Source organism: Carcharhinus amblyrhynchos, chromosome 3 (assembly GCF_965287045.1).
Source record: "Carcharhinus amblyrhynchos chromosome 3, sCarAmb.v2.hapA, whole genome shotgun sequence".
NCBI classification, from domain to species: Eukaryota; Metazoa; Chordata; class Chondrichthyes; order Carcharhiniformes; family Carcharhinidae; genus Carcharhinus; species Carcharhinus amblyrhynchos.
In genome coordinates this window covers 123,498,352-123,525,029 of record NC_137326.1, presented here as the reverse complement: position 1 = coordinate 123,525,029, position 26,678 = coordinate 123,498,352, and the positions used below count along the sequence as shown (strand labels likewise).

The 26,678-nt window shown below is 42.2% G+C and overlaps 1 protein-coding gene across 1 annotated transcript in view; it reads right to left on the bottom strand.

Annotated features, from left to right (window-relative positions):
• Positions 1-26,678, bottom strand: part of u2surp (U2 snRNP-associated SURP domain containing) — a 78,179-nt gene that overhangs the window by 38,935 nt on the left and 12,566 nt on the right. Inside the window, exons 3-9 of the mRNA XM_080185955.1 lie at positions 13,319-13,414; positions 11,977-12,091; positions 7,909-8,030; positions 4,660-4,727; positions 4,374-4,489; positions 2,745-2,777; positions 2,571-2,653 (exon numbers count right to left, since the gene is read on the bottom strand). Coding sequence (XP_080042081.1) covers positions 2,571-2,653; positions 2,745-2,777; positions 4,374-4,489; positions 4,660-4,727; positions 7,909-8,030; positions 11,977-12,091; positions 13,319-13,375 — 594 coding nt within the window. The 5' untranslated portion in view covers positions 13,376-13,414. The remainder of the gene's footprint in view (positions 1-2,570; positions 2,654-2,744; positions 2,778-4,373; positions 4,490-4,659; positions 4,728-7,908; positions 8,031-11,976; positions 12,092-13,318; positions 13,415-26,678) is intronic.

Sequence of the window (26,678 nt, the reverse complement as noted above, 5' to 3'; positions counted from 1 at the left end):
CTGCTCTATCAAACCATTCTTCTCAAGGTGCCTTGCTATTTCTTCTTTGATGACAGATTCAAGCATTTTTCCTACAACAGACGTTAAACTAACCGGCCTATAATTCCCTGCCTTTTGCCTGCTAACCTTTTTAAACAGCGGCGTAACATTAGCCATTTTCCAATCTTCCGGCACTTGCCCAGAATCCAGCGAAGTTTGGTAAATAATCACTAAGGCATCCACTATCACCTCTGCCATTTCCGTCAGAACCCTGGGATGCATTCCATCCAGTCCTGGGGGCTTATCCACCATCAGTCCCGCTAGTCTATCGAGCACTACCTCTCTAGTGACAGTGATCGCATTCAGGCCCTCAACTCCTACCATCCTTCTATCTTTAATACCCGGCAAACTATTCGCGTCCTCCTCCGTGAAGACCGAGGCAAAAGGCTTATTTAGGCCCTCAGCCATTTCCTCATCCCCCACCACTAAATCCCCCCTCTCATCCTCTAAGGGTCCAACATTCACCCTAGCCAGCCTCCTCCTCTTTATATATTTATAAAAACTCTTACTATCCTTTTTTATATTTAGTGCTAGTTTAGCTTCATAGTCTATCCTTCCTTTCTTTATCAATTTCTTCGTCATTCTTTGTTGATTTTTAAACCTCTCCCAATCCTCTACTCGCCCACTACTTTTAGCCACTCTAAACGCGTCAGCTTTTAATTTAATACTCTTTTATTTCCTTCGTTAACCACGGCTGATTATCCCTTCTCCTACGATCCTTCTTTACCATCAGAATAAATTTCTGCTGAGCACCAAGAAAGATCTCCTTAAAGATCCTCCACTGTTCCTCAGCAGTCCTACCAACCAACCTGCGCCCTCAATCTACATTTGCCAATTCCTCTCTCATCCTATCGTACTCCCCTCTGTTCAAACAGAGGACACAGGTCTGGGACCCTACTTTCTCATTCTCCATCTGCATCAAAAACTCAACCATACAATGATCGCTCTTCCCAAGAGGATCCGTCACAACAAGGTCCCTAATTCTACCTGCCTCATTACATAACACCAGATCTAAGATAGTTCGCTCCCTCGTCGGCTCCAGCACGCATTGTTCAAGGAAACTATCCCGGCAGCATTCCAAGAACTCTTCCTCAAGCCGACCGCATCCAACATGGGTCAACCAATCAATATGTGGATTGAAACCCCCCATAATTATCGCTGTTCCATTTCTGCACGCATCATTTATTTGAGTGTTTACAGCCCACCCCACCTCCATTATTTGGGGGCCTATAGACAACACCCATCAGCATCTTCCTCCTCTTGCTGTTCCTTATCTCCACCCACAACGATTCCACGTTCTGCTCTTTGGCGCCTATATCTTCCCTTACTACCACCCTGATACTATCCTTAATCAGCAGAGCTACCCCTCCCCCTTTTTCCTCCCGTCTATCCTTCCTAAACACTTGATACCCCTGGACATTCAGCTCCCAGTCCCTGTCACCCTGCAACCATGTTTCCGTAATAGCCACCAGATCATATCCATTTGTGCTGATCTGCGCCACCAGCTCATTCACTTTGTTCCGAATGCTTCGTGCATTCAGATAAAGTGTCTTCATCCCAGCCTTTATCTGGACCCTATTTGAAGGAACGCTACCAACCTTTCTCATGCCCCCTACTCCCTTTATTATTGGGACATCCTTGACCTCTTCCCGTACCTGTACCCTCTCTTTTACTTTAGACACTGTAATTTCACCTACCCTTGCACCCTCCCCCCCCCCACCAATTAGTTTAAAGCCCTATCTTTAAATCATGCCCCTCATACCTTAAACCTGTGCCCCCTAGTATTTGAGTCTTCCACCTGGGGAAAAGCTCCTGACTATCCACTCTGTCATGCCTCTCATAATCTTGCAGGCTTCTATCAGGTCACCCCTCAACCTCCATCATTCCAGTGAGAACAAACCAAGTTTTTAATGCCCGCTATACCAGGCAACATCCTGGTAAATCTTTTCTGTCCCCTCTCCAAAGACACCACATCCTTATGGCAGTGTGACAACCAAAATTGAACACTATATTCCAAGTGCGGCCTGCTTCTTTTCTCTCTTGCTAGCCTTGGAACGTAGAGATTCTGGGCTCTTCCACCTTTCATTTCCTCCAGCAACTTCCATGAGCCGGACTGGCATTTTTAGGTGCCCCTTTAGTGTCATGGCTCAAATCCTCAAATATTTATTTTTAATCTAAGTGCACCAATTCAAAAACTGTATTGGAGTTCAGGTGCAAAGAATGATCAATCCCCACAGGGCAATAACAAAATCAATGGAACTCAGAGTAGGCAGGCAAACGTGGAGGAGGGATTAGGAGTGGTCAGGAGAGGGGGGGGAGGCAGAAACCAGCAGCAACACAAGCTAGAAAACCAACTGTGCAAATGGACATAGTCTTGTGTTGAGCCAAATTCTATCAATATGGAGCTGACAACACTACATTTTTCCATGCAAGTACAATTATTTTAGAATTCCCATTTAAACTGTGAATATGCTTTTATAGCCTAACTGGTGCGTTTTGGCCACATGATTAGAATTTTTTTAAAGAATTACCTTCGGATTAATGTTACCAATATATAAATTAGTAGTAGTAGGATCGCCTGCATCATGAGAACCAGGAGTAAATTCCTCAAGTGCTAAAAGACAAAACAAATTTTCAGTCAACTTCCAAATATCACACAAGTGAAAAAGTTTAGCATTCCCAAAATATAATGCAGCAGCAGTTACCGTTTGTTTGCCTGTTTCTCCTTGAAGATTCCGCTGAAAAGAGACATAATATTTTCTTTAGTGTGTTGTGCTTTCAAATACAAAAGGTAGAAAATGTATTGTGGCCATAAGCCAGCGGTACTGGCCACAGAAATTGCAAAAAAACCATTTAGTGCAAATACAAAATTTCAACAAACAAACACCAAGATGAACCAATTTACACTGACTAAAATTCCACGCATTTGAGCATAAAATATTTTACAATTTTTCTTGTTCTCACCACACTTATAATGTCAGGACATTGCCAAATGTGCTAGACAACTGATATTTGAATCACTGATTTTATGTATACAAATTTAAAAAATAGTATGTTGGAAAATTTTTTGTAAGCAACAAGTAACATTGAACAGCTTATAAATGACAAGTGAAGGTCATTTAAGTGACCAGTGAGAGAACAAATTTTGTTGTGGTGAGAAGACAGATAGGTGATGCTTCGAAAAAGGCCCAAAAAGATTTGTTGGGTTATGCAGTCTTTCCTTATTAACAAACATTCTCCAGGTAACGTGCCAGCAGTTCAATGCAGAAACAGAAAATAATCCTAAGCTAAATGGTGATGAATTCTGAAGAAACAGGGTTGTTACCCCTGGCAAAATCAGATATCACTTAAGAATACCCACGTTTTTCTTCTTCACTCCTTCTCCCCATAGTACTTCGGGGCATTTAAAATTACAAGTAGGAATGAGAGGGAACATTTATCAACAGCACAGATATGAATAACTGTGATGGGCAGAGACTCTTGTTCACTAACGCTTCTGTCTGAAACCAAATAGGGAAGGCTGTATAAAAAAAATTTGCAGACCATAGGACAGAGCCAAATTCTCAAGCATTGGACCACAAGTAATGCGGCTCAATATGGGAAGCAGAAATAACTTCAGACTGCTCTCATGCACCTCCTAGTGTCTGTTTACAGGATGGCATCCTAAATGCAGGGAGGACAATATGCACAAGAACAACTTGCATCAAACTGTTGCCTAGAAGAATGAAAGTATCTCAATTCTTCAATTAGCAAATCAAATTCAGCAATAGATTAACATCTTTAGTTAATAAAGATGAAGTTATCTAACCTCCCAGAATGTATCAGTGTCACACAAAATAAGTGCTTTTCTGCAACTGTACATTTTTGTGACTGGACACAAAGTACACAAGTTGCTGTTTGTAAAACACAAATTCTGTATGTAACCCAGCTAAGTTAATATAATCCCTTATTGGATAATATATCCTTATATTGTAACCCAATAAGGGAACACCGTAAACAATATAAAAGCAGTTTTGAGTTAAGGGTGGGGTGAGAACTTAATTCTTATGAATTTTCACAAAGACGTTTCCCAAACAGTTTACTTTCAAATTAAAACAATTAATTGGCAAGGGGAGTGACAATTATAAAGTTAACTCAAAAGCTATGTAACAAATTAATTTTAAGTGTCAGCAACAATAACATTGCATTGATGCCATGATTCCTGGGTAGGAGCCATGTATACTTCCAAACTATGCAAGTTAAATTTACAGTATTGACTCAAAATGTAACCAAACCCTTGTTAAAAATGAACAAATTCAGATTTGGTTATAATTCTGGTACAAGATTTTACTCACATGAGCGACGACTTTGTGAAGAATCTTCTGATGGCAGAGGCTCAAATCGACTCGGCCTGAAAGGAGCATCCTTGCCCCCCTTTGTTTTCTGTCTTTCATCACGTTCTTCTTGAATTCTGAAACCCATGTCAAATCCATATTATACTCTGCAAATAATGCTAATAGGAACAGAGGAAATAGGAGTAGGCCACTCTGCCCCTCGAGCCTGCTCCGCTAAATCTAGATTTAAATCTTCATTAAATATGTCAAAATGTGACTATTCAAAACAAAATTGACATTTACTTACTGTTTTAATTCCTCTTTGAATAGTTCCAAGTTACTTTTTTTCTTCTCCCTTTCACCCTTTTTTAGGGGCTAAAAAAATTCAATTAGTATTGTTAAAATTAATTCAGATGCACCTGCATTTTGAAAAATTTAAGTTGCATAATTCATTAAAATCACTAAAAATCAAACAGCGTATGCTTTCTAGATCAAAAGTACAAAGCTGAAGTGTTCCAATGAAAAACTTTAACTGGACTTGCTATTGTGCAGGCAAACATGGTCACTAATTTGCACACAGCAGTATCTGAGACAGCAATGATCTCCAAGCAGGGACAGTGCGTAACATAGCAAAGTTTTCTGACAACACAAAAATAAGTGGGAAAGCAGGTTGTGATGAAGAGATAAAAAGTTTACAAATGGATATTGACAAGCTAGGGGAATGGGCCAGAATCTGGTAGATGGAGTTTAATGTGGATAAATGCTAGGTTATCCATTTTGGTTGAGAAAAAGGGCAAATTACTACTTAAATGGGAAACAGATTCAACAACATCTCTGCAGAGGGATCTGTGTGTCCTTGTACATGAGTCTCAAAGTGGATATGTAGGTGCACAATGTTATAAGGACAGCAAAAGGAATCTTGGCATTGAGAGAATAAAAGTAGAGAAGTGTTGTTACAATTGTAAGACATTGGTGAGACCACACAGAGTATTGTGTTCAGTTTTGGTCACCTTCTTTGATGGGGAAGGATACAGTGGCACTGGAGGTGGTTCAGAAGAGGTTCACTGGATTCCAGATTTGAAGAGGCTGCCGAATGACGAGTGGTTGAATAGCTTGGGGTTGTACACAGAATGAGGGAGGATTTGATTGAGGTATATAAAGTACTCAACAGGATTGATAAAAGTAAATGTTAACCAAATGTTTCCCCTGCTAGAACAGGAGGTCATAGTTGTGGAGTACGAAGGGGGAAGGTTTAAGTCAAAGATAAGGAGCAGCTACTTCTCAGAGGGTTGTGAATCTATGAAACTCACTGCCCCAGAATGCAGTGGATGCAGAATCAATGGATTCAAGAAAGAGACAGATAAATATTTGATCAAAAATGGGATAGTGGGCAATGGGGAAAAGGCAGCAAAGTGGAGTTAGGATGAGATGGAGATCAATGATAATCATACAGAATGGCGGAGCGGGCTTGAAGGGCTGGACTGCCTACTCTCGCTCCTAATTCCTATCAAATGAGAAGACCAGGCAACCTGTTCTTACAATCATATTCAATAAGTTTTAAAGAAGTGATGCTCCATTTATATATATATAAGCAGCCATTCAGGAAAGAAATTGGGAAACACTTGTTCATGCTAGAAGTAATGAAGTGTGGAACTCTTGCAGACTGAAGTGATATACAATGGGACACTCCAGTTGATCAAATTGCTGGTAAAAGATTTAAAAGCGCTTGCAGTAAAAGGGATCACTAGCAAGGATTGTGACCTCAGAATTAGGGTAAGGTAAGCAGATAACTATAGCAAATCATCAGGCTAGATAACGCATGGTGGCACAGTTGTTAGCACTGCTGCCTCACAGCACCAGGGGCCCAGGGTCAATTCCTGCCTTGGGTCAACTGTTTGCACGATCTCCCCATGTCTGCGTGGATGTGGGTTAGGTTAATTCACCATGCTATATCGACCCTTAGTGTTGGGATTAGCAGGGTAAACATGTGGGGTTAGGGGGATAGTGACTGGATGGGATTGTTGTCAGTGTAGGCTCAATGAGCCGAATAGCCTCCTACTGCACTGTAGGGATTCTACGATTAGGCAAGTTTGTGTTTTTGAATTGCTGGCATCAATTGTGTTAAAGGCAAGGTCCTTGTGATTTCATTTGTAATTGCGGATGTAGATGAGAGAGAGAATCATAGAATCCCTACAGTGTAGGAGGAGGTCATTCCCACCAAGACCCTATCTCCGTAACCCCATGAATTTACATTGCTAATCCCCTGACACTAAGGGGCAATTCAACATAGCCAATCAACCTAACTCGCACATCTTTGGACTGTGGGTGGAAACTGGAACACCTGCAGGAAACCCACGCAGACCTAGGGAGAATGTGCAAACCACACAGTCACCCAAGGCCAGATCTGAGCCCAGGTCCCTGGAACTGAGGCAATGTGCTAACTACTGTGCCACGTTGTCACCCTAGAAGAGCAATGTGAGTCAATGATGAAGTATAACGAGGACGCTATAAATATATGGAAGACAGCTTGTAACTGTGAATAGCCTCAAAGCGGATTCTGAGGGTGTTATCCCCTGTATCCATACTTGCGTTGAATAAACTGCTACTTGCTTCAACTATAGCTGACTCTGTGGTCACTTTTTTTAGATATGCCACAATACTGATAAAAGCAATAGATGTTAGCTCAAATGTAATGATTTTAAATCTCAGAGCTCTTTTGTTACAAGGGCACTTAAGGCCGTAGAATGAAAGCAGGTGGATCAAATTAAGAAACTAATCAGCCATGATCTCACAATGGTGAAACAGGCTCAAGGGGCTGAACGGTTTCCTTCTCTTCCCAGGCTGCTAGCCAAAACTAATATGTCCCTTTTTTGAATTGCAAATAACATCTTCATTTCATCTGCGAGACAACACCTATAGCAACACAATACTGCACCAAGATTTGCACATTCAACTACTGAAGTGGGGTCTGAATCCTTCCTGTGATGAACGGATCCAGTCTGGATGTCAGCATCCCATTCAATAACTGGGGAAAACAACAGCCAATTAGACCAGTTTTCAACTCATGCACATCAAGCTGGGATCAGTTAATACTCTGGATGATTTATCTGAACTGACCAAGAGGAACTGACCCATTGCGTAAACTCACTGGTCCTAATGTAGTAGCTTTTGATTAAACACTTTGCCCTAATGAAGGAACAGGCTAAAGATGTACTTCCAATCCCCATCCAACGGTGTCCTACACAAGATGGCTGGAATATGGCAGATCAAATTCTCTTTCTCAGAGAAATCACCTAGTCTACATTTGCCAATTGCAGATTGACTGGGTGGAAATTTGGGTGACAGGAATTGTAGGGGTAGGTCTATAAATTACCTCTGTATAAAGAACTCCAATATGATGCTCCCATTCATAGCATTTTTGTCCTGTCCTTGGCTCTGTAAATATCTGAATTTGGATATGTGTAGTTCTAGTGCATTTGACTTGTATTCTGCAATTTAGAAAAGGCTGACTCATCAGGATTCACACATTATATAATAACCAAAACGAGACACTTACTGGCTTCTTGGGATCTGATGTGTAAGATGGTGAAGATGATTTCTCTGGCATTAAGCTCTTTATCTCTGGAACCCGTGTAGAAGGTTTGTACAGTTTTCCTTTCTGTTCCTCCAATCGTTCTTCTAAGGTGCAAAAGTAAAGCTTTGTGAATAAATAAACTATTCATTTTCACACAAACAATAGTGCAATTTTTGGGTTTCAATTGTGGCATTGCGATCAGCCTAATGACTGCAAACTATCAAACCAGTACAAGACCTGAAAAAGTGCTCTGTTACTGACAACAACCCAAAAAAGCTCATTATTATGACTATTCAAAAATAGTCTATTTTTAGTAAGCACTTCAATACAAGTTTTGGGAGTTGCTCACTTGTTTCAGAATTTAATGATTTACTAAAAGTTGCACATTAGTTGGTAGGAGTACCTCACAAACTGATTATCATTACTGAACAGACTACAGCCAGTTCAAGTGTAAATTAACACTACGTATGGAGCTTTTCAGAATTATTGGAATTAGATAAATCGGTCATTTGTTTGTGATTCCAAAGTATTCAGAAATAAGTTGTGAGTCTATTCATAGGATGACTGATATCCACGTTTCTATCCTGATCACTGTTTATAAAGTAAACTAATTGAAATTTTTACAAAATCCATTTACAGATGATCTTTTACACACACCATTTGTCATACATTAGTACGTTCCTTCCTGCTTCACCTACACCATCTTCAGCTCGGGGGTGAATCATCCACACTCTCTAACTGGACTAGAAGCATTTCAAAACAGGTTTAGGCAGTTCTTAAATTATCTGTATAATTGAATCACCAACTACATTGTGACATTTCGGAGTGTGACTAACAGCAAGATTAAATGCAAGTGAATAGAGGTCAGGAAAATCGTCAAACACAGTCATCAAGGATGCACTTCTAGGATTAATCATTAAAGTTGTAATTACGTCAGCTTTCCCAATTAGGTTGGGCAGACGACTACTCCTGCTATTACAGCCCAATTCGTTGCTGCTGATGTTTATGTTCCACACAAGTCTCCTCCCATCTCTCTCCATCTAACTCTATTAACATATTCTATTACTTTCTCTCTCATGTGCTTATCTAGTTTCCACTTAAGTGCATTTGTTCTATTTTCAAAATGGAAACCAGAACTGTACAGAGGAACATAGAATTCAGGAGCAGAAGTAGGTCATTCAGCCCTTTGAGCATGCTGCATTATTCAATTAGATCACAGTCGAGCTGATTGTGGTCTCAACTCAACATTCCTACCTGTGCTCCATAACCCTCCACTATCAGAAATCTAACTTGGCCTTGAATAAAGTTAATGAACCTGCGTTCACAGCTTTCTGGGGAAAGAATTCCATAGATTACTAATGAGAAAAAAATTCTCATCTCTATCTTACTACAACCCCTAGCTCCAGTCTCCATCAGGAGGAGGAACACCCTCCCTATATGCACCTTATCAAGTCCCCTCAGAATCTTTTATGTTTCAAAAGACTTTTCATTCTTCTAAACTCCAATGCCCAAACTGTTGAACGTTTCTTCACAAAATAAACCCATAAGCCAAAGGAATGAGAAAAGTGAACCTTCTCTGAACTGCTTCTAATACAACTATATATTTTCTCAAAGAGCAAAACTACACACAGTACTCCAGTTGTGGTCTTACCAAAGTTTGTACGGTTGTAGTAAAGTTTCCCGACTTCTATATTCCATTCCTCTTGCCAAAAACAACATTCCATTTTGCATTCCAAATCACTTGCTGTACCTGCATTTTTGTGACTTATGTACCAGGACACCCAGATCTGTACCAAGTTCTATAATCTTTCTCCAATTAAATAGTATATGGATTTTCTCTTCTTCAAGGGTCATGATTTCCTGAACTCTCCTTCAAAAGGTAGTGGATGCAGAGTTTTTAAAATATTTTTAAGGCTGAATAAGGAGGTTGAAGGTTATCGGGGGTAAGCAAGATCAGCCAAAATATTAAACATTGGAGCAGATTCGAGGGATCGAATGGCCTACTCTTACTCCTAATTTGTATGTTTGGTTCAAGAGTGTGGGGCTGAAGAGCATCCAAAATTTGAGGAGCTGCCCTTTTAAACAATCAGATGGGGAGTGCAAGCTCCAGCGACCTATTTAAATATGGAATAAGACTCCTCAATGCCACGGAGTTCTTCTTGTAAAGATGCTCAAGATATACGATCAATCAAGATCCTCCACCTGTTTATCTTTAATAAAATTCACATTACATTAACATCCTTGGGCAGCCAACTGATGGTTAACTGTATAAGAACATAAGAAATAGGAGCAGGAGTAGGCCATCTAGCCCTTCGAGCCTGCCCCGCCATTCAATAAGATCATGGCTGATCTGTCGTGGCTCAGTTCCACTTTCCCGCCCTCTCCCCATAACCCTCAATCCCCTCTCTTATCAAGAACCCATCAACCCACGTCTTAAAAATATTTAGCGAGGCAGCCTCCACCACTTCAACGGGCAGAGAATTCCAGAGATTCACCACCCTTTGAGTGAAGAAGTTCCTCCTCAACTCTGTTCTAAACCGCCTCCCCTTTATCTTGAGGCTGTGCCCCCTAGTCCTACTGTCTTGTTTGAGCGGGAAGAGTCTCTCCACCTCTATCCTATCCATCCCATTCATCATCTTATATGTCTCAATGAGATCTCCCCTCATTCTTCTGCACTCAAGGAAGGCTTTCAAAAAAAAAAACACTGTTCAGAATGCCTTTTCAAAAATCACTGCTAAAGCACAGCCACGTCCTGCCAAGCTAACCTTTACCTGTTGGATTCTGATAGAATGCCACCATCTTCCTGACGACATCATGGCCATACCCCAATTTAGTTGTAATATTTTCAAATGCAAAGCTTTAGAAGTTTATTTTATTCATTAGTCATTTATTCATTAGTAGGCTTACATTAACACTGCAATGAAGTTACTATGAAAGTCCCATCACCACACTCCAGTGCTTGTTTGGGTATACTGAGAGAGAATTTAGCATGGCCAAAGCACCTAACTGCTCCTCTCTCTGCAACAATTATGCAACAAAAGGGTACATTCTCATAACCTAACCTCCCTGCGTGACACTGTTGACCATCTGTTCCACAAGTCTCAAAATATTTCCTCTGCCAAAGGACATAAATCTCGACTTTCAGCACAATGGAAGAGATTATGCAGAGCAGCTTGCAAGCATTGTCAATCGCCTTAATGTTTTAGAAAGCGAGATCGAACACTAAATATGAAACCTACTGTCGATGAATGGCTTAAGACCCTCATTAGCAGCTTTGATAAGCAACTTATGGCTCCCATGCAATTAACTCCCTTTCCAGTGCCTAATGATAAGTCACCCTAGAGCCCCCTTCCCTGTAAAACCCATTATCTATTTGGTTACTGAACGAATTGTAGCTTGTTAATTGAAGATTCTTTTAAAGATTATAAGACTACTTATGATAAAGAACTCACAAATAGTGGCAGCAAATAAGCCAAAATCACAGCTTAAGTATTGAAGCGTAAAAAGTATTGACATTAGGATCCTAAAAGCACTCAGTAAGGGAACACTTTAAAAGTTTTTAGTTTATTTATTAGTGTCACAAGTAGGCCCACATTAACACTGCAATGAAGTTACTGTGAAAATTCCCTAGCCACCACACTCCAGTGCCTGTTCGGATACGAGGGAAAATTTAGCATGGCCAATGCACCTAACCACATGTCTTTCAGACTGTGGAAGCACCCAAAGGAAACCCATGCAGACATGGGGAGAACATGCACATTCCTCACAGACAGTGACCCAAGCCAGGAATCTAACCCAGGTCCCTGGCGCTATGATACAGCAGTTCTAACACCACTGTGCCACCATACCACCTCACTTTGTTCCTGGGATTGAACCCTTATCTATGTGTAATAAATTAAGTTTTACCAAGGGAAAATAGCTCAAGCTGAGACATTAGCATTGGAAAATAACTTGTTCCAACTCTAACAGGATCGTGAAAGGACTCCAGACATGACCCATTTCAGTTAAGTGGTATTTTCCCCACTTTCTGTATACACTTCATAAACTCACCTCTTGTTGCATTTACAATGCCACCTCTGACAAAAGCTTTTACTTTACTAGAGTCTGCTCCCTCAAAGGAGGCCAAAAATTCTTCATAAATTTCAGCAGCTGCCTTCTCATCTTCCTGAAAGAAAACATCCAACATTAGGCTCTAGCATTTGTAACCATATTGTCTAATGATGGTTTCACAAAAATACATTTAAGATACAGCAACTGTCCCACTGGTTTGAATACTGGCATCCGGTGATGAATTACAGAATTCTCTATATATGCAAATGAATGTCTAAAACATGCAAATGAATTAACATTAAGAAATCTGAAGGAAGGGAAAATCTAAATCTCAGAACCCAAACATATTTGGTTGAAAATTATGAAGGAAAGGATCTGTATGTCATTCATTACCTTATTCCTGCTATCAATAGTACATTTGTTCCCCAATGGCTAGCCGGTATGGATAATATCTGAGCCATGAAGACCAAATTATCTGTGCCTAATTAGGTCATAACATCAATGTCAATTTTGGTTAGTTTCTGCACCTCCTGTTTAAGATTGGGAGCTGGCGGAGTGACCCTTGATGCAAAGTGCATGATTTCACAGATATTGGAACAAGAAAGGGTTGTTATCGGCTACAAGGAATAACCTCCTCTCTTGCCTTCCAAACAGTTATCCACTCATTGTCTAAGGCAAAAATGTAAAAAATTATTTAAATCAAGTATTAGAGGACTTCTAGCAACTTTGGAATCATGCCCTAAATGAGTCAGCTTCTCTAGAAAAGAACAATTAGGTAGAATAAAAATTGGAAAACACAGTATGTTTATTTTTAGGATTAGTTAATTATGTTGTTTTTACAACCATGACTAAAATAATTGTTCTCAATAAAATAGTAATTTTAAAAATACTTTGAAAAGTATCCGGATGAGCATTTGGCACATTATAACATTCAGGGCTACGGCCTAGGTGCTGGCAGGTGTAATTAGGTGGGAGTTCTGATGTTTCTAACGTGTTGTTGCTGACCTGATGGGCCTCTTCTACGCTGTAGGACACTATGACAAATGTGCAAACTAAAAGTAGGATATGAAAAAGAACTCCAACTATTCTAGGCAAAATTGGCATTTTTTTATTATTTAAACTTTGAGTTTTATTTCATCTCCCACTTCCCACAAACAAGCAAAAAATGCTGAAAATAGAATCAGCTAAAAATATTAATTGACAAACGTTTAGACCCTTTGACAATAGTCTTATCTTTTCCCTTTTCAGATACTGCAGTGCCCTTTCAGCACTTTCCAGGTTTGCAAAGTTTTTCTTTTTGGTTCCTTCTTATTCTTTTTCTACCACGTATACTGTACCATACCTTCTTTTTAATTTCCTCCTGCTCCTTTTTACTGAGGGTCCTCTTTGAGGCAGTCATTCTGGCAGCGTCTTAGGTTTTTAGTTAATGAGAAGCACACTGGAGGAGAGAAAATAAGATTGTGTGTAACTGATGACTAGCAGTAAATACCCAAAGTAATATCTGCTGAATTTTGAACTTTATAGGTAATTAAATGCACAAGTAATTTTATTTCATTTCAGTGAACATCTGGGTCATATTAGTACTGTCCAAAGAATTAGACATGGCATATCTTTGCAAGCTCCATCCAACTAATGAGCTAGGGGGAAAGAAAAGTCAGAACTCCAACACCTGTTAAACAACAGAATAAGTCAACTTTTTTGATACAAATCCCTGATCAGAATTCAGTTCAGACTAAAAGCCTGCACCATATTTTCCTGCCTTTTTGCTTCAGATGCTGACAAGCCAGGTATTTCTAATACTTACATTCTCTAGTCAGAACTATTCTATTTTACAGAATGTTACAGAAAAGCTTGGCAATATGATTAACAACCAATAAATATCACAGTCCTATACTTTTATTTAAAACTCTTTTAAAAAGCTTCTCAATACAGAAAGGCATTTAATGGGGCTTGTTTGCAAAGAGCACATGCAACTCATGTACATGCATAGGTCAATAAGCTAAAGTTAGCCCAAGCATAAGTCGTGTCTGACAAATTTATTGGAGTTCTATGAGGATGTGTCTAGGGCGGTGGATAGAGGAGAGCCAGTGGATGTGGTCTTTCTTGATTTTCAGAAGGCGTTTGACAAGGTACCTCACAAGAGGTTATTGCAGAAGGTCGAGGGACATGGAGTTGGGGGTAGGGTGTTAGCGTGGATAGAGGATTGGTTGTCAAATAGGAGGCAGAGAGTGGGGGTCAATGGGTGCTATTCGGATTGGCGGTTGGTGACTAGTGGAGTGCCCCAGGGGTCGGTGCTGGGGCCTCAGCTATTTACCATTTATATAGATGATCTGGAAGGGGGGAACCAAGTGTATTGTGTCGAAATTTGCTGATGACACCAAGATTGGGGGAACGGCAAATTGCGCAGAGGGTGTGGAGAGTCTGCAGAAGGATCTAGATAGGCTGGGCGAATGGGCCAGGAAATGGCAAATGGAATTTAATGTTGGCAAGTGCGAGGTGGTCCACTTTGGTAGGAATAATGGTAGGAAGGACTATTACTTACGTGGCAAAAAACTGCAGCAGGCGACGGTGCAGAGGGACCTCGGGGTCCTTGTGCATGAGTCGCAAAAACCCAGCCTGCAGGTGCAGCAGGTGGTCAGGAAGGCTAATGGGATGCTGGCCTTCATAGCGAGGGGGATTGAATATAAAAGTAGGGAGGTCTTGATGCGGCTGTATAGGGCATTGGTGAGGCCGCAGCTGGAGTAGTGTGTGCAGTTTTGGTCGCCGTACTTACACAAAGATATTTTGGCCTTGGAGGGAGTGCAGAGGAGGTTTACTAGGCTGATGCCGGAGTTGAGGGGGTTGAGCTATGAGGAGAGGCTGAATAAACTAGGCTTGTACTCGTTAGAGTTTAGAAGAATGAGGGGAGATCTCATTGAGACGTATAAGATGATGAATGGGATGGATAGGATAGAGGTGGAGAGACTCTTCCCGCTCAGAAAGGACAGTAGGACTAGGGGGCACAGCCTCAAGATAAAGGGGGGGCGGTTTAGAACAGAGTTGAGGAAGAACTTCTTCACTCAAAGGGTGGTGAATCTCTGGAATTCTCTGCCCGTTGAGGTGGTGGAGGCTGCCTCGCTAAATATTTTTAAGACGCGGGTGGATGAGTTTTTGATAAGAGAGGGGATTAAGGGTTATGGGGAGAGGGCGGGAATGTGGAACTGATCCACGACCAGATCAGCCATGATCTTATTGAATGGCGGGGCAGGCTTGAAGGGCTAAATGGCCTACTCCTGCTCCTATTTCTTATGTTATGTTCTTATATTTAGGCCAATTAACAGCAATATCACTAGTCCCACTGCTACTAAATTGGCCTTTTGTTAATTGTTGAACCCCGCAATATTTCTTTCATGCTGAAGATCTGTAATACAAACAAAGTGAACACTTGTGGCACAAACAACTGCATTGCATTAACATTAGGACTAAAATACTCTTCCTATCATGATGCACGCCCTGAATGCAGTAGTTGGCAATGAAGCCTTGTTATGCTTCATAGAACAATCCTTAGCAATATTTGCAAAAAGATTCAAATTTCATAATTACATACTATATTGATAGAATGCATATAGAGCCTCAGTTTTCTCCCCTTCCCCTTTCTTCTGTCTCCAACAAACTAGATGTATTTTCTACCTTCCCATCTCTCCATCCTAGCAATAGTAAGACCACTAGACATAGGAGCAGTATCAGGCCACTTGGCCAATCGAGTCTGCTCCGCCATTCAATCATGGCTGATATTTTTCTCATCCCTATTGTCCTGCCTTTTTCCCATAACTCCTGATCCCCTTCTTAATCAAGAACCCATCAATCTCTGTCGTGAAGACACTCAATGACCTGGCAAAGAGTTCCATGGATTCACCCCTCTGAAGAAATTCCTCCTCATCTCAGTTTTAAAGGATCGTCCCTTTAGCCTGAGGTTGTGCCCTCTGGTTCTTATTTTTCCTACTAGTGGAAACATCCTCTCCACGTCAACTCTATCCAGGCCTTGCAGTATTCTGTAAGTTTCAATAAGATCCTCGCTCATCCTTCTAAACTCCAACGAATACAGACCAAGAGTCCTCAACTGTTCCTTATACAAGCTCTTCATTCCAGGGCTTATTCTTGTCAACCTCCTCTGGACCCTTTCCAAGACCAGTACATCCTTCCTTAGATATGGGGCCCTAAACTGCTCACAATACTCCAAATCTGGTCTAACCAGAGGCTTGCACAGCCTCAGAAGTACATCCATGCTCTTGTATTCTAGCCCTCTCAACATGATTACTAACATTGCATTTGCCTTCTTAACTGCCGACTGAACCTGCATGTTAACCTTAAGAGAATCTTGAACAATGACTCCCAAGTCCCTGTGTTTCTGATTTCCTAAGCATTTTCCCATTTAGAAAATAGTCTATGTCTCCATTCCTCCTCCATAACTCACACTTTTCCACATTGTATTCCATCTGCCACGTCTATGCTCACTCTCCTAACCTGTTCAAATCTTTGTTGCCCCCCACCCCCCATCACTTCCTCAATATTACTTGTCCCTCTACATATCTTTGCAACATCTGCAAACTTAGTAACAGCGCCTTCAGTTCCTTCCTCCAAATCATTAATGTATATTGTGAAATGTTATGGTCCCAGCACTGACCCCTGAGGCACACCACTCGTCTCCAGCTGCCATCCAGAAAAAGACACCCTCGTACACATAATTGCATGCATCAAAGCACTACAATCATCCAAAATACAAATCTGACAGACTGGACAAAGTTATTACTGCTGTATATGCGAATAAGAACAAACAAAGAACAAAATCAGCCTGGGAAACAAGCCCTTCGGCCCAACGAGCCCACGCCGCCATCTCAACACCACCAGTCCCCCTACTCCACCCACGACCCCTGTCTAATGTTTTATGGCCATCCAGATTGAGGGAATCTGATTTAGGGACAATTTATTCCTGCCAATCAGCCTAACAGCACATCTTTGGGGTGTGGGAGGAAACCGGAGCACCCGGAGAAAGCCCACGCAAGCACAGGGAGAATGCGCAAACTCCCACAGACACCGGCCCAAATCCATGTGTCTGCACAGCAATCAGCGACAGTCACTAAGCTGTCGTCTTGCCCAGTATCTGGCCTAGTTTAGGCACACTAACAACATGAAGCACTAGGCCAATCTTGAACAACCAAGAGCAGCCCTAGTACGACCCATCACGTGTGTGCCCCTCGTCGGACACGAGGTGGACCGACTTAAAACCAGCCACCAGTACACTGCTCCGGAGAACATAATTACATTTTACTATAGCATATAACTGGCCCCACTGACTTGCTTTCAAGAATCCTTCAAAACAAATTTTGCCCAACTCCCATTCTTCGGGCTACAACTGTATTATGCCAGAAAATCAGATAGTCTTTACAGGAGCAGTATATCTATTGAAATATGGAAATAAACTTTAATGACTTTAAATTAATTTCCATGGCCCCAACCAGATGAGCTGAGAAACTATCCACCTCAGCCTTCTCTTTCCCTAGCCTCAACCTCACAAAAAAAACTCATGGCCGGGAAAGGCAAGCAAGGCCTCTTAATGCAATATGCTATACAGGTCCTAAACTTCATAGGCCTCCATCAAAAGGTCAAAAGACCAAATTACATCCTACGCTCGTACTCCCAGTGGACTTAAAAGATCCAATGGCAAAGCCTTCAAACTAGTAAGGGGGGGTGGTGGCGACGAACACATTCACTTTATATTTTTGATGCTTGATTTGTGTAACAGGAAAGCAGAGCATAGAACAGAATAAATGGCTGGGGAATAATGATGGTTAAAAATAAAATGAGAAAAACTGCTACTAAAAATGAGTTACTGATTAGTGATGCAGGGGAACTTAAAAGAAATTAAAGAAAACAAGATTTTCAGGGGCTGAGAAGAGAACTTGGGAAAATATGGACAACAATATTGGTAAATAATAATACAGATTGAACAGCAAGGGAAACATTTAAAATGTTACACAGAATCCAGAAAAAATATATTCCATGAAAAAGCAACTAAACATGGATGAATAAAGAAAGGCACATGAGAAAAACAGAAGGCAAGGGAAATATACTAAGTACATAGACAACAGGGGATAGCATGAGGAAATTAAGTAGAAAAAAAAATCAGGCAGATAAAGTAGAACTATGAAATTAAATCAGAACAAAAAACAATATCTTTATGTAATTAAATATCCCACTTTACATGAGAGTTAACAAAATTTGGGAGGGGAGACGTTAGGGCAGAGATTTTTTAAAGGAGGAAAGAACAGCTGAGGGGCAAAAAGGTGCATGGAAGGAATTCCAGAGCTTACAGCCACCAACAGTGGAACAAATAAAATTGGGGATGTTCAAGAGGCCAGAACTAGAGGAGTGCAGATGTCCAAGAACTGTATGGCTTGAGTAGATTAGTGATAGGGAGGGGCAGGACAATAGAACGATTCAAAAGCAAAGACAAGCATTTTAAATCTAAGGCATTGCTTAACCACAGCCAATGTAGGCCAATGAGCACAGAGACGATGGGTGACCTGGACGTGCTTTGTTAATTTCTTCATGGGAAATTGGTCACTGACAAGGCCAGTATTTGTTACCCATCTTGAAATGCCCTTCAGAAGGTGGTGGTGAACCGCCTTCTTGAAGCATTACAGTCCATCTGCTGCAGGTACATCCACAGTGCTGTTACTTAGGGAGTAACATGACTTCAATCCCACAAAAGTGTAGGAATGGTAATGGTGAGATATTTCTAATCAGGATGGTGTGTGGCTTGGAGGGAAACTTGAAGGTGCTGGCGTTTATGTGTAACTGCTGCTCTTGTCCATCTAGATGATAGAGGTTGCAGATTTTCAAGATGCTGTTGAAGGGGGCCTTGCTGCAGTGCAGTTTGGTTTCTGATCCCCCACCTCCCCCCCAACCTTGTCAATAGTGGGGGATTCCAGAATGGTGCCAATGAATACCACATGAGCTGTTTAGATTCTCTTGTTGGAGATGGCCATTGTCTGGCACTGGTATGACATAAATATTACTTGCCAGTCATCAGCCCAAGCCCACATGGTGTCCAAGTGAGGCTGTATATGGACAAAAATAGCTTCAGTACAAGCTGTGAATGGTGCTGAAGAAGGAAACATCCCCACTTCCGCCCTTATGATGGAGGGAATGTCATTACTGTCACAACTGAAGATGGATGGACTGAGGAAATCTATCTTACGACTAAAATGATTAGCCTCTAACAACCACAACCATCTTCCTTCGTGCTGGATAGGATTCCAACTAGTAAAGCATTTTACCCAATTCCCACTGACTTTAGTTTGCAAGGGTTCTTTGATGACACACTTAGCAAAGCAGAGTTTAACTATCAAGAACAGTCATTTTCACCTCCCTTTAAATTCAGTACTTTCGTGCATATTTGGCTCCAAAGTCTGATAGAGTGGTTATCTCCGGACTCTTGCCTGTGCCACGGGATAGTTCAGAGAGGAATAGAGAGAGGGAAAGTTTGAACTCGTAGCTGAGGGGATGGTGCAGGAGGGAGGGGTTCAGGTACTTGAGCAATTGGGGCTCGTTCTGGGGAAGGTGGGACCTCTATAAGAGTGATGGTCTACACCTGAATCAGAGGGGAACCAATATCCTGGGGGGTAAATTTGCTAAGGCTATGCAGGGAGGTTTAAACTGATTCGGAGGGGGGGTGGGATCCTGAGTAGAGGGGGTGAAAGTGAGGGGGGCATAGATGGGGACTGCAATGCACGGCATCGTGGGGCTGGGGCGGAGCAGGGTTTGAAATGCGTATACTTTAATGCGAGGAGTATTCGCAATAAAGTGGATGAACTTGCAGCGTGGATCAGTACCTGGGACTTTGATGTTGTGGCCATTTCAGAGACATGGATAGAGCAGGGTCAGGAATGGTTGTTGCAGGTCCCGGGGTTCAAATGCTTTAGTCGGAGTAGAGAAGGAGGTAGAGGGGGGGAGGGGTAGCATTATTGGTCAAGGACTGTATCACAGTGTCAGAGAGGAAGTTTGATGAGGACTTGTCTGTTGAGGTAGTATGGGCGGAGATTAGAAATAGGAGAGGAGGTCACCCTGCTGGGAGTCTTTTATAGACCTCCTAAAAGTTCTAGAGAGGTTGAGGAAAGGATTGCGGAGACGATCCTGGTTAGGAGTGAAAGTAATAGGGTAATTGTTATGGGGGACTTTAACTTTACTAATATTGATTGGAATTGCTATAGCTCTAGCTCGTTAGAGGGGTCAGTTTTTGTACAAAGCGTGCAGGAGGGTTTTTTGAGTCAGTATGTAGATAGGCCAACTAGAGGTGAGGCTATATTGGATTTGGTGCTGGGAAATGAGCCAGACCAGGTGCTAGACTTGGAAGTTGGTGTGCATTTTGGTGATAGTGACCACAATTCGGTTACGTTCACCTTAGTGATGGAAAGGGATAGGCATGAACCTCGGGTCAGTAGTTTTAGCTGGGGGAAGGGTAATTATGAGGCCATTAGGAGAGAATTAGGAAGCATAGGTTGGACTAGGAGATTACAGGGACTGGGAACGTCCGAAATGTGGAGTTTTTTCAAGGAGCAGCTACTGCGAGTCCGTGATAGGTACGTCCCTGTCAGGCAAGGAGGAATTGGTAGGGCTAGGGAACCGTGGTGCACTAAAAAAGTTGATTCGTTGGTTAAAAAGAAAAAGGAGGCTTATGTTCGGATGAGACTTGAGGGCTCGGGTAGTGCACTAGAAAACTTTAGATTGGCTAGGAGGGAGTTGAAGAGTGAGTTAAGAAGGGCTAAAAGAGGACATAAGAAGACTTTGGCTGATAGGATTAAGGAGAATCCTAAGGCGTTCTATAGGTATGTCAAGAACAGAAGGTTGGTTAGGGCCAGTTATAGACAGCAGAGGGAAGTTATGTGTGGAACCAGAAGAGATTGGAGAGGCATTGAACCAATATTTCTCTTCGGTGTTCACGCAGGGGGACAAGAATATAGCTGAGGAGGACACTGGGTTGCAGGGGAGTAGAATAGACAGTATTACAGTTGATAAGGAGGATGTGCTGGATATTCTTGAGGGTTTGAAAATAGATAATTCCCCTGGTCCGGATGGGATTTACCCTAGGATTCTCTGGGAGGCAAGAGAAGTGATTGCAGAGCCTCTGGCTCTGATCTTCAGGTCGTCGTTGGCCTCTGGTATAGTACTGGAAGATTGGAGGTTAGCGAATGTTGTCCCATTGTTTAAGAAGGGGAACAGAGACTTCCCCGGGAATTATAGACCGGTGAGTCTCACTTCTGTTGTGGGCAAGGTTTTAGAAAAAATTATTAGGGATAGGATTTATAGTTATTTGGAGAGTAATGAATTGATTGGAGATAGTCAGCATGGTTTTGTAGCAGGTAGGTCGTGCCTTACTAACCTTATTGAGTTTTTTGAGAAAGTGACCAAAGAGGTGGATGGGGGTAAGGCAGTTGACATGGTATATATGGATTTTAGTAAGGCGTTTGATAAGGTTCACCATGGTAGGCTTCTGCAGGAAATGCAGATGTATGGGATTGAGGGTAATCTAGGAAATTGGATCAGGAATTGGCTAGCAGATAGGAGACAGAGGGTGGTGGTTGATGGTAAATATTTGTCATGGAGTTCGGTTACAAGTGGTGTGCCTCAGGGATCTGTTTTGGGGCCACTGCTGTTTGTAATTTTTATTAATGATCTGGATGAGGGTATAGTTGGGTGGATTAGTAAATTTGCTGATGACACCAAAGTCGGAGGTGTGGTAGATTGTGAGGAAGGGTGTCATAGTTTGCAGGAAGACTTGGACAGGTTGCAGAGCTGGGCCGAGAGGTGGCGGATGGAGTTTAATGTGGAGAAGTGTGAGGTAATTCACTTTGGTAGGAATAACAGATGTGTTGAGTATAGGGCTAACGGGAGGACTTTGAATAGTGTGGATGAACAGAGGGATCTAGGTGTATGTGTACATAGATCCCTGAAAGTTGGGAATCAAGTAGATAGGGTTGTTAAGAAGGCATACGGTGTCTTGGCGTTTATTGGTAGGGGGATTGAATTTAGGAGTCGCAGCGTCATGTTGCAACTGTACACAACTCTGGTGCGGCCGCACTTGGAGTATTGTGTGCAGTTCTGGTCCCCACATTACAGGAAGGATGTGGAGGCTTTGGAGAGGGTGCAGAGGAGGTTTACCAGGATGTTGCCTGGTATGGAGGGGAGGTCCTATGAGGAGAGACTGAGGGATTTGGGGTTGTTTTCGCTGGAAAGAAGGCGGCTAAGAGGGGATCTTATTGAAACATATAAGATGATTAGAGGTTTAGATAGGGTGGACAGTGATAGCCTTTTTCCTCGGATGGAGAAAGCTAGCACGAGGGGGCATGGCTTTAAATTAAGGGGGGGTAGTTATAGGACGGATGTCAGGGGTAGGTTCTTTACCCAGAGGGTGGTGAGGGATTGGAATGCCCTGCCTGCCGCGGTTGTAAATGCGCCTAGTTTGGGGGCGTTTAAGAGATCCGTGGATAGGTTTATGGACGAAAAGGGATTGGTTTAGGTTAGTGGGTCATTGTTTTTTAACTGGTTGGCGCAACATCGTGGGCCAAAGGGCCTGTTCTGCGCTGTAATGTTCTCTGTTCTCAAGCTGTAATGAGGCCAAGTGCTGAGTGCTTCCACAAAACCCAAACTGAGTGTCAGTGAGTAGAGTATTGCTGAGTACACGCCAGTTATAGCACTGCAGATGATCCTCTCCATCACACTGATGATCGAGAGGAGGCCAACTGGGGCTTCAATTCACCAGGTTTGATTTACTTTTTGCGGAGAGGACATACGTATGCAATTTTTGACATTGTCGACCAGATGTCAATGTTGCAGCTGCCCTGGAACAACCTGGCCAAGGGAATGGAGCGCAAGTATTCAGTATTATCGCCAAGATGTTGTCCAGGCCCAAAGCCTTTGCAGCGTGCAGTGTCGTCAGCCACATCCTCTCATAAAGAGTGAATCGAATTGTTTAAAGATTGGCATGCATGACGCTGGGGATCTCAGCAGAAGGCTAAAATAGATAATCCTGTTGGCATTCTGGATGAATATGGTTACAAATGCTTCAACCTTGTTTTTTGCATTGAGGTGCTGGGTGTCGCCATGTTTTGAGGATTGAGATATTGGTGAAGCCAATTGTTTACTGTCCACTGGATGTAATGAGACTGTAGACCCTTAATCTTATTCGTTGCTTGTGGGATCGCTGTAATGTCCTATAAACGTTAGGAGTTATGGTTTGAACAAACAGAATGTGGTTTGCACACGTAGATTCAAAGTAACACACACAGCTTTATTTCAGGAGCTCTAGCCTGTACAGCATAGAGACTGAAAGTAAAACAGCAGCCTCTGCAACACCCAAATGACATCACTATCAAAATCATGTGATCAGCTCTTAAAATCTGCATCCATAGAGTATTACAGCACAGAAATAGGCCTTTTGACCCTTCTTGGCCATGCCAAACCATTTTTCTGCCTAATCCCACTGACCTGCACCTGGACCGTATCTCTCCACACCCCTCTCATCCAAGTACCTGTCCAAGTTTTTCTTAAGTGTTAAAGTGAGCCCGCATTTACCACTTCATCTGGCAGCTCATTCCACACTCCCACCACTCTGAGTGAAGAAGCCCCCTACCCCCAATATTCCCTTTAAACTTTGCCCCCTTTCATCCTTAACCCATGTCCTCTAGTTATTTTCTCCCCTAGCCTCAGTGGAAAAAGCCTGCTTGCATTCACTATCTATACCCATCATAACTTTACACACCTCTATCAAATCTCCCCTCATTCTTCTATGCTCCAGGGAATAAAGTCCTAACCTATTCAACCGTTCTCTGTAACACTTCAATTTATAACAATCTTTGTTATACTGCAAGCTGCTTTTGCTGTTTGGCATGCAGGTTGTCCCGTGTTGTAGCTTCACCAGGTTGACACCTCATTTTTTAGGTATGCCAAGTGTTTCACCTCACCCAGGGTGGGGAAGCTACAAGAAGTTATCATTGTCCACTGCAAAACATTGCAGCCTTGCATCATGTAAATTGGACATTAAGGGCTAAAGTAAATGCTGCCCTTCCAGATTTGTTCATGACTGCCTAAATGTTTGGCTTTAGATAAAACCTGCAATGGCTGCCTCTAGCAGCAAAAGCAGTGATAAGTTCCATTTTAAAGGTAAATAAAAACAGAAAATGCTGGATTGCCTCAGCAGATCTGGCAACATCTGTGGAGAGAAAATCACATTTAACTTTTGAATCTATATGACCCTTCAACAGAACTCTCCACAGATAATACCAAACCTACTGAATTCATCCAGCGTTTTCTGTTTTTATTTCAAATTTCCAGCATTCACGGTATTTTGTTTCCATCTGAAAAATGTTAATTTCTTCACAGAACTGTCAACACATGCAGACGGCACAAAATCAGTAAATCAACAAATCTGTAATCTAACAGCCTTGCTTCAATCCTGCAATTTAAATTACATCAGTATTCAAAAGTTTAGATACTTTAAGGATCTGACTACTTTCAATACAGAAGTATGGCACATTGTCTAAAACAGTTCATTTTTGAAATCACCGCTCCCTTTCATTTTAGATTATCAAGTCACATACTGCTTATCAGCCAAGCAAACAAACAAGACATCCCACTCGGGGTATATGATCAAAAAGAGAAGTTTTATTTGCGGTTTGTATCGTTATTTCATCAGGTTCACAGAAACGTGACAGCACAAACCCAGGGTTTGACACTATCCTGATGAGGGCAGTGTAACACCACTAACGATCGACAATTCACCTTGTATGGCTCAAGTGCAGTGTCAAACTGGGCTTCAAAGTGCTCAAAAAATCTCTGAAAACTAGGATAATTTATAAATTTAAAATGTGTTTTAAACATAAATGCAAAAATAATAATCTCAAGGTGAATGCTCTTATGTATTTACGATGGTGTGAATGAATTTATTTCTCAAAGTCAAAGCATAAAACAAAAATTAAGGGTACTTACATAAGAACATAAGAACATAAGAAATAGGAGCAGGAGTAGGCCATCTAGCCCTTCGAGCCTGCCCCGCCATTCAATAAGATCATGGCTGATCTGTCGCTGCTCAGTTCCACTTTCCCGCCCTCTCCCCATAACCCTTAATCCCCTCTCTTATCAAGAACCCATCAACCCGCTTCTTAAAAATATTTAGCGAGGCAGCCTCCACCACTTCAACGGGCAGAGAATTCCAGAGATTCACCACCCTTTGAGTGAAGAAGTTCCTCCTCAACTCCGTTCTAAACCGCCTCCCCTTTATCTTGAGGCTGTGCCCCCTAGTCCTACTGTCTTTTTTGAGCGGGAAGAGTCTCTCCACCTCTATCCTATCCATCCCATTCATCATCTTATACGTCTCAATGAGATCTCCCCTCATTCTTCTAAACTCTAACGAGTACAAGCCTAGTTTATTCAGCCTCTCCTCATAGCTCAATCCCCTCAACTCCGGTATCAGCCTAGTAAACCTCCTCTGCACTCCCTCCAGGGCCAAAATATCCTTGCGCAGGTGCGGCGCCCAAAACTGCACACAGTACTCCAGCTGTGGCCTCACCAATGCCCTATACAGCTGCAGCAAGACCTCCCTACTTTTATATTCAATCCCCCTCGCTATGAAGGCCAGCATCCCATTCGCCTTCCTGACCACCTGCTGCACCTGCAAGCTGGGTTTTTGCGACTCATGCACAAGGACCCCGAGGTCCCTCTGCACCGTCACCTGCTGCAGTTTTTCGCCACGTAAGTAATAATCCTTCCTACCATTATTCCTACCAAAGTGGACCACTTCACACTTGCCAACATTAAATTCCATTTGCCATTTCCTGGCCCATTCGCCCAGCCTATCTAGATCCTTCTGCAGACTCTCCACACCCTCCGCACAATTTGCCTTTCCCCCAATCTTGGTGTCATCAGCAAATTTCGACACCCTGCACTCGGTTCCCTCCTCCAGATCATCTATGTAAATGGTAAATAGCTGAGGCCCCAGCACCGACCCCTGGGGCACCCCACTAGTCACCAACCGCCAATCCGAATAGCACCCATTGACCCCCACTCTCTGCCTCCTATTTGACAACCAATCCTCTATCCACGCTAACACCCTACCCCCAACTCCATGTCCCCTGACCTTCTGCAATAACCTCTTGTGAGGTACCTTGTCAAACGCCTTCTGAAAATCCAGAAAGACCACATCCACCGGCTCTCCTCTATCCACTGCCCTAGACACATCCTCATAGAACTCCAGTAAATTTGTCAGACACGACTTCCCTTTAATGAAACCGTGTTGCGTCCGCCCTATCAAGCAATTCCCTTCAAGACTTGTTTCAGGTTTATCAAAAAATGCTACACAAATCTTAACTGACAATATTTATCACACAAATCCACCTCCTTTATATCAATGTGATCCAAGATTTGTTAATAACCAAATGCATTTTTTCTTTATTCTTTCATGGGATGTGTTCATCACTAGCAAGGCCAATATTTGTTTCCCATCCCCAATAGCTCTTGAACTGAAGGGCTTGCTCGGCCAGTTGAGAGTTAATCACATTACTGTGGGTCTGGAATCGTATGTAGACCAGACAAGGATGGCAGATTTCCTTCCCTAAAGGGCATGTGAACCAGACGGATTTTCATGATAATCAGTGGTCACCACTACT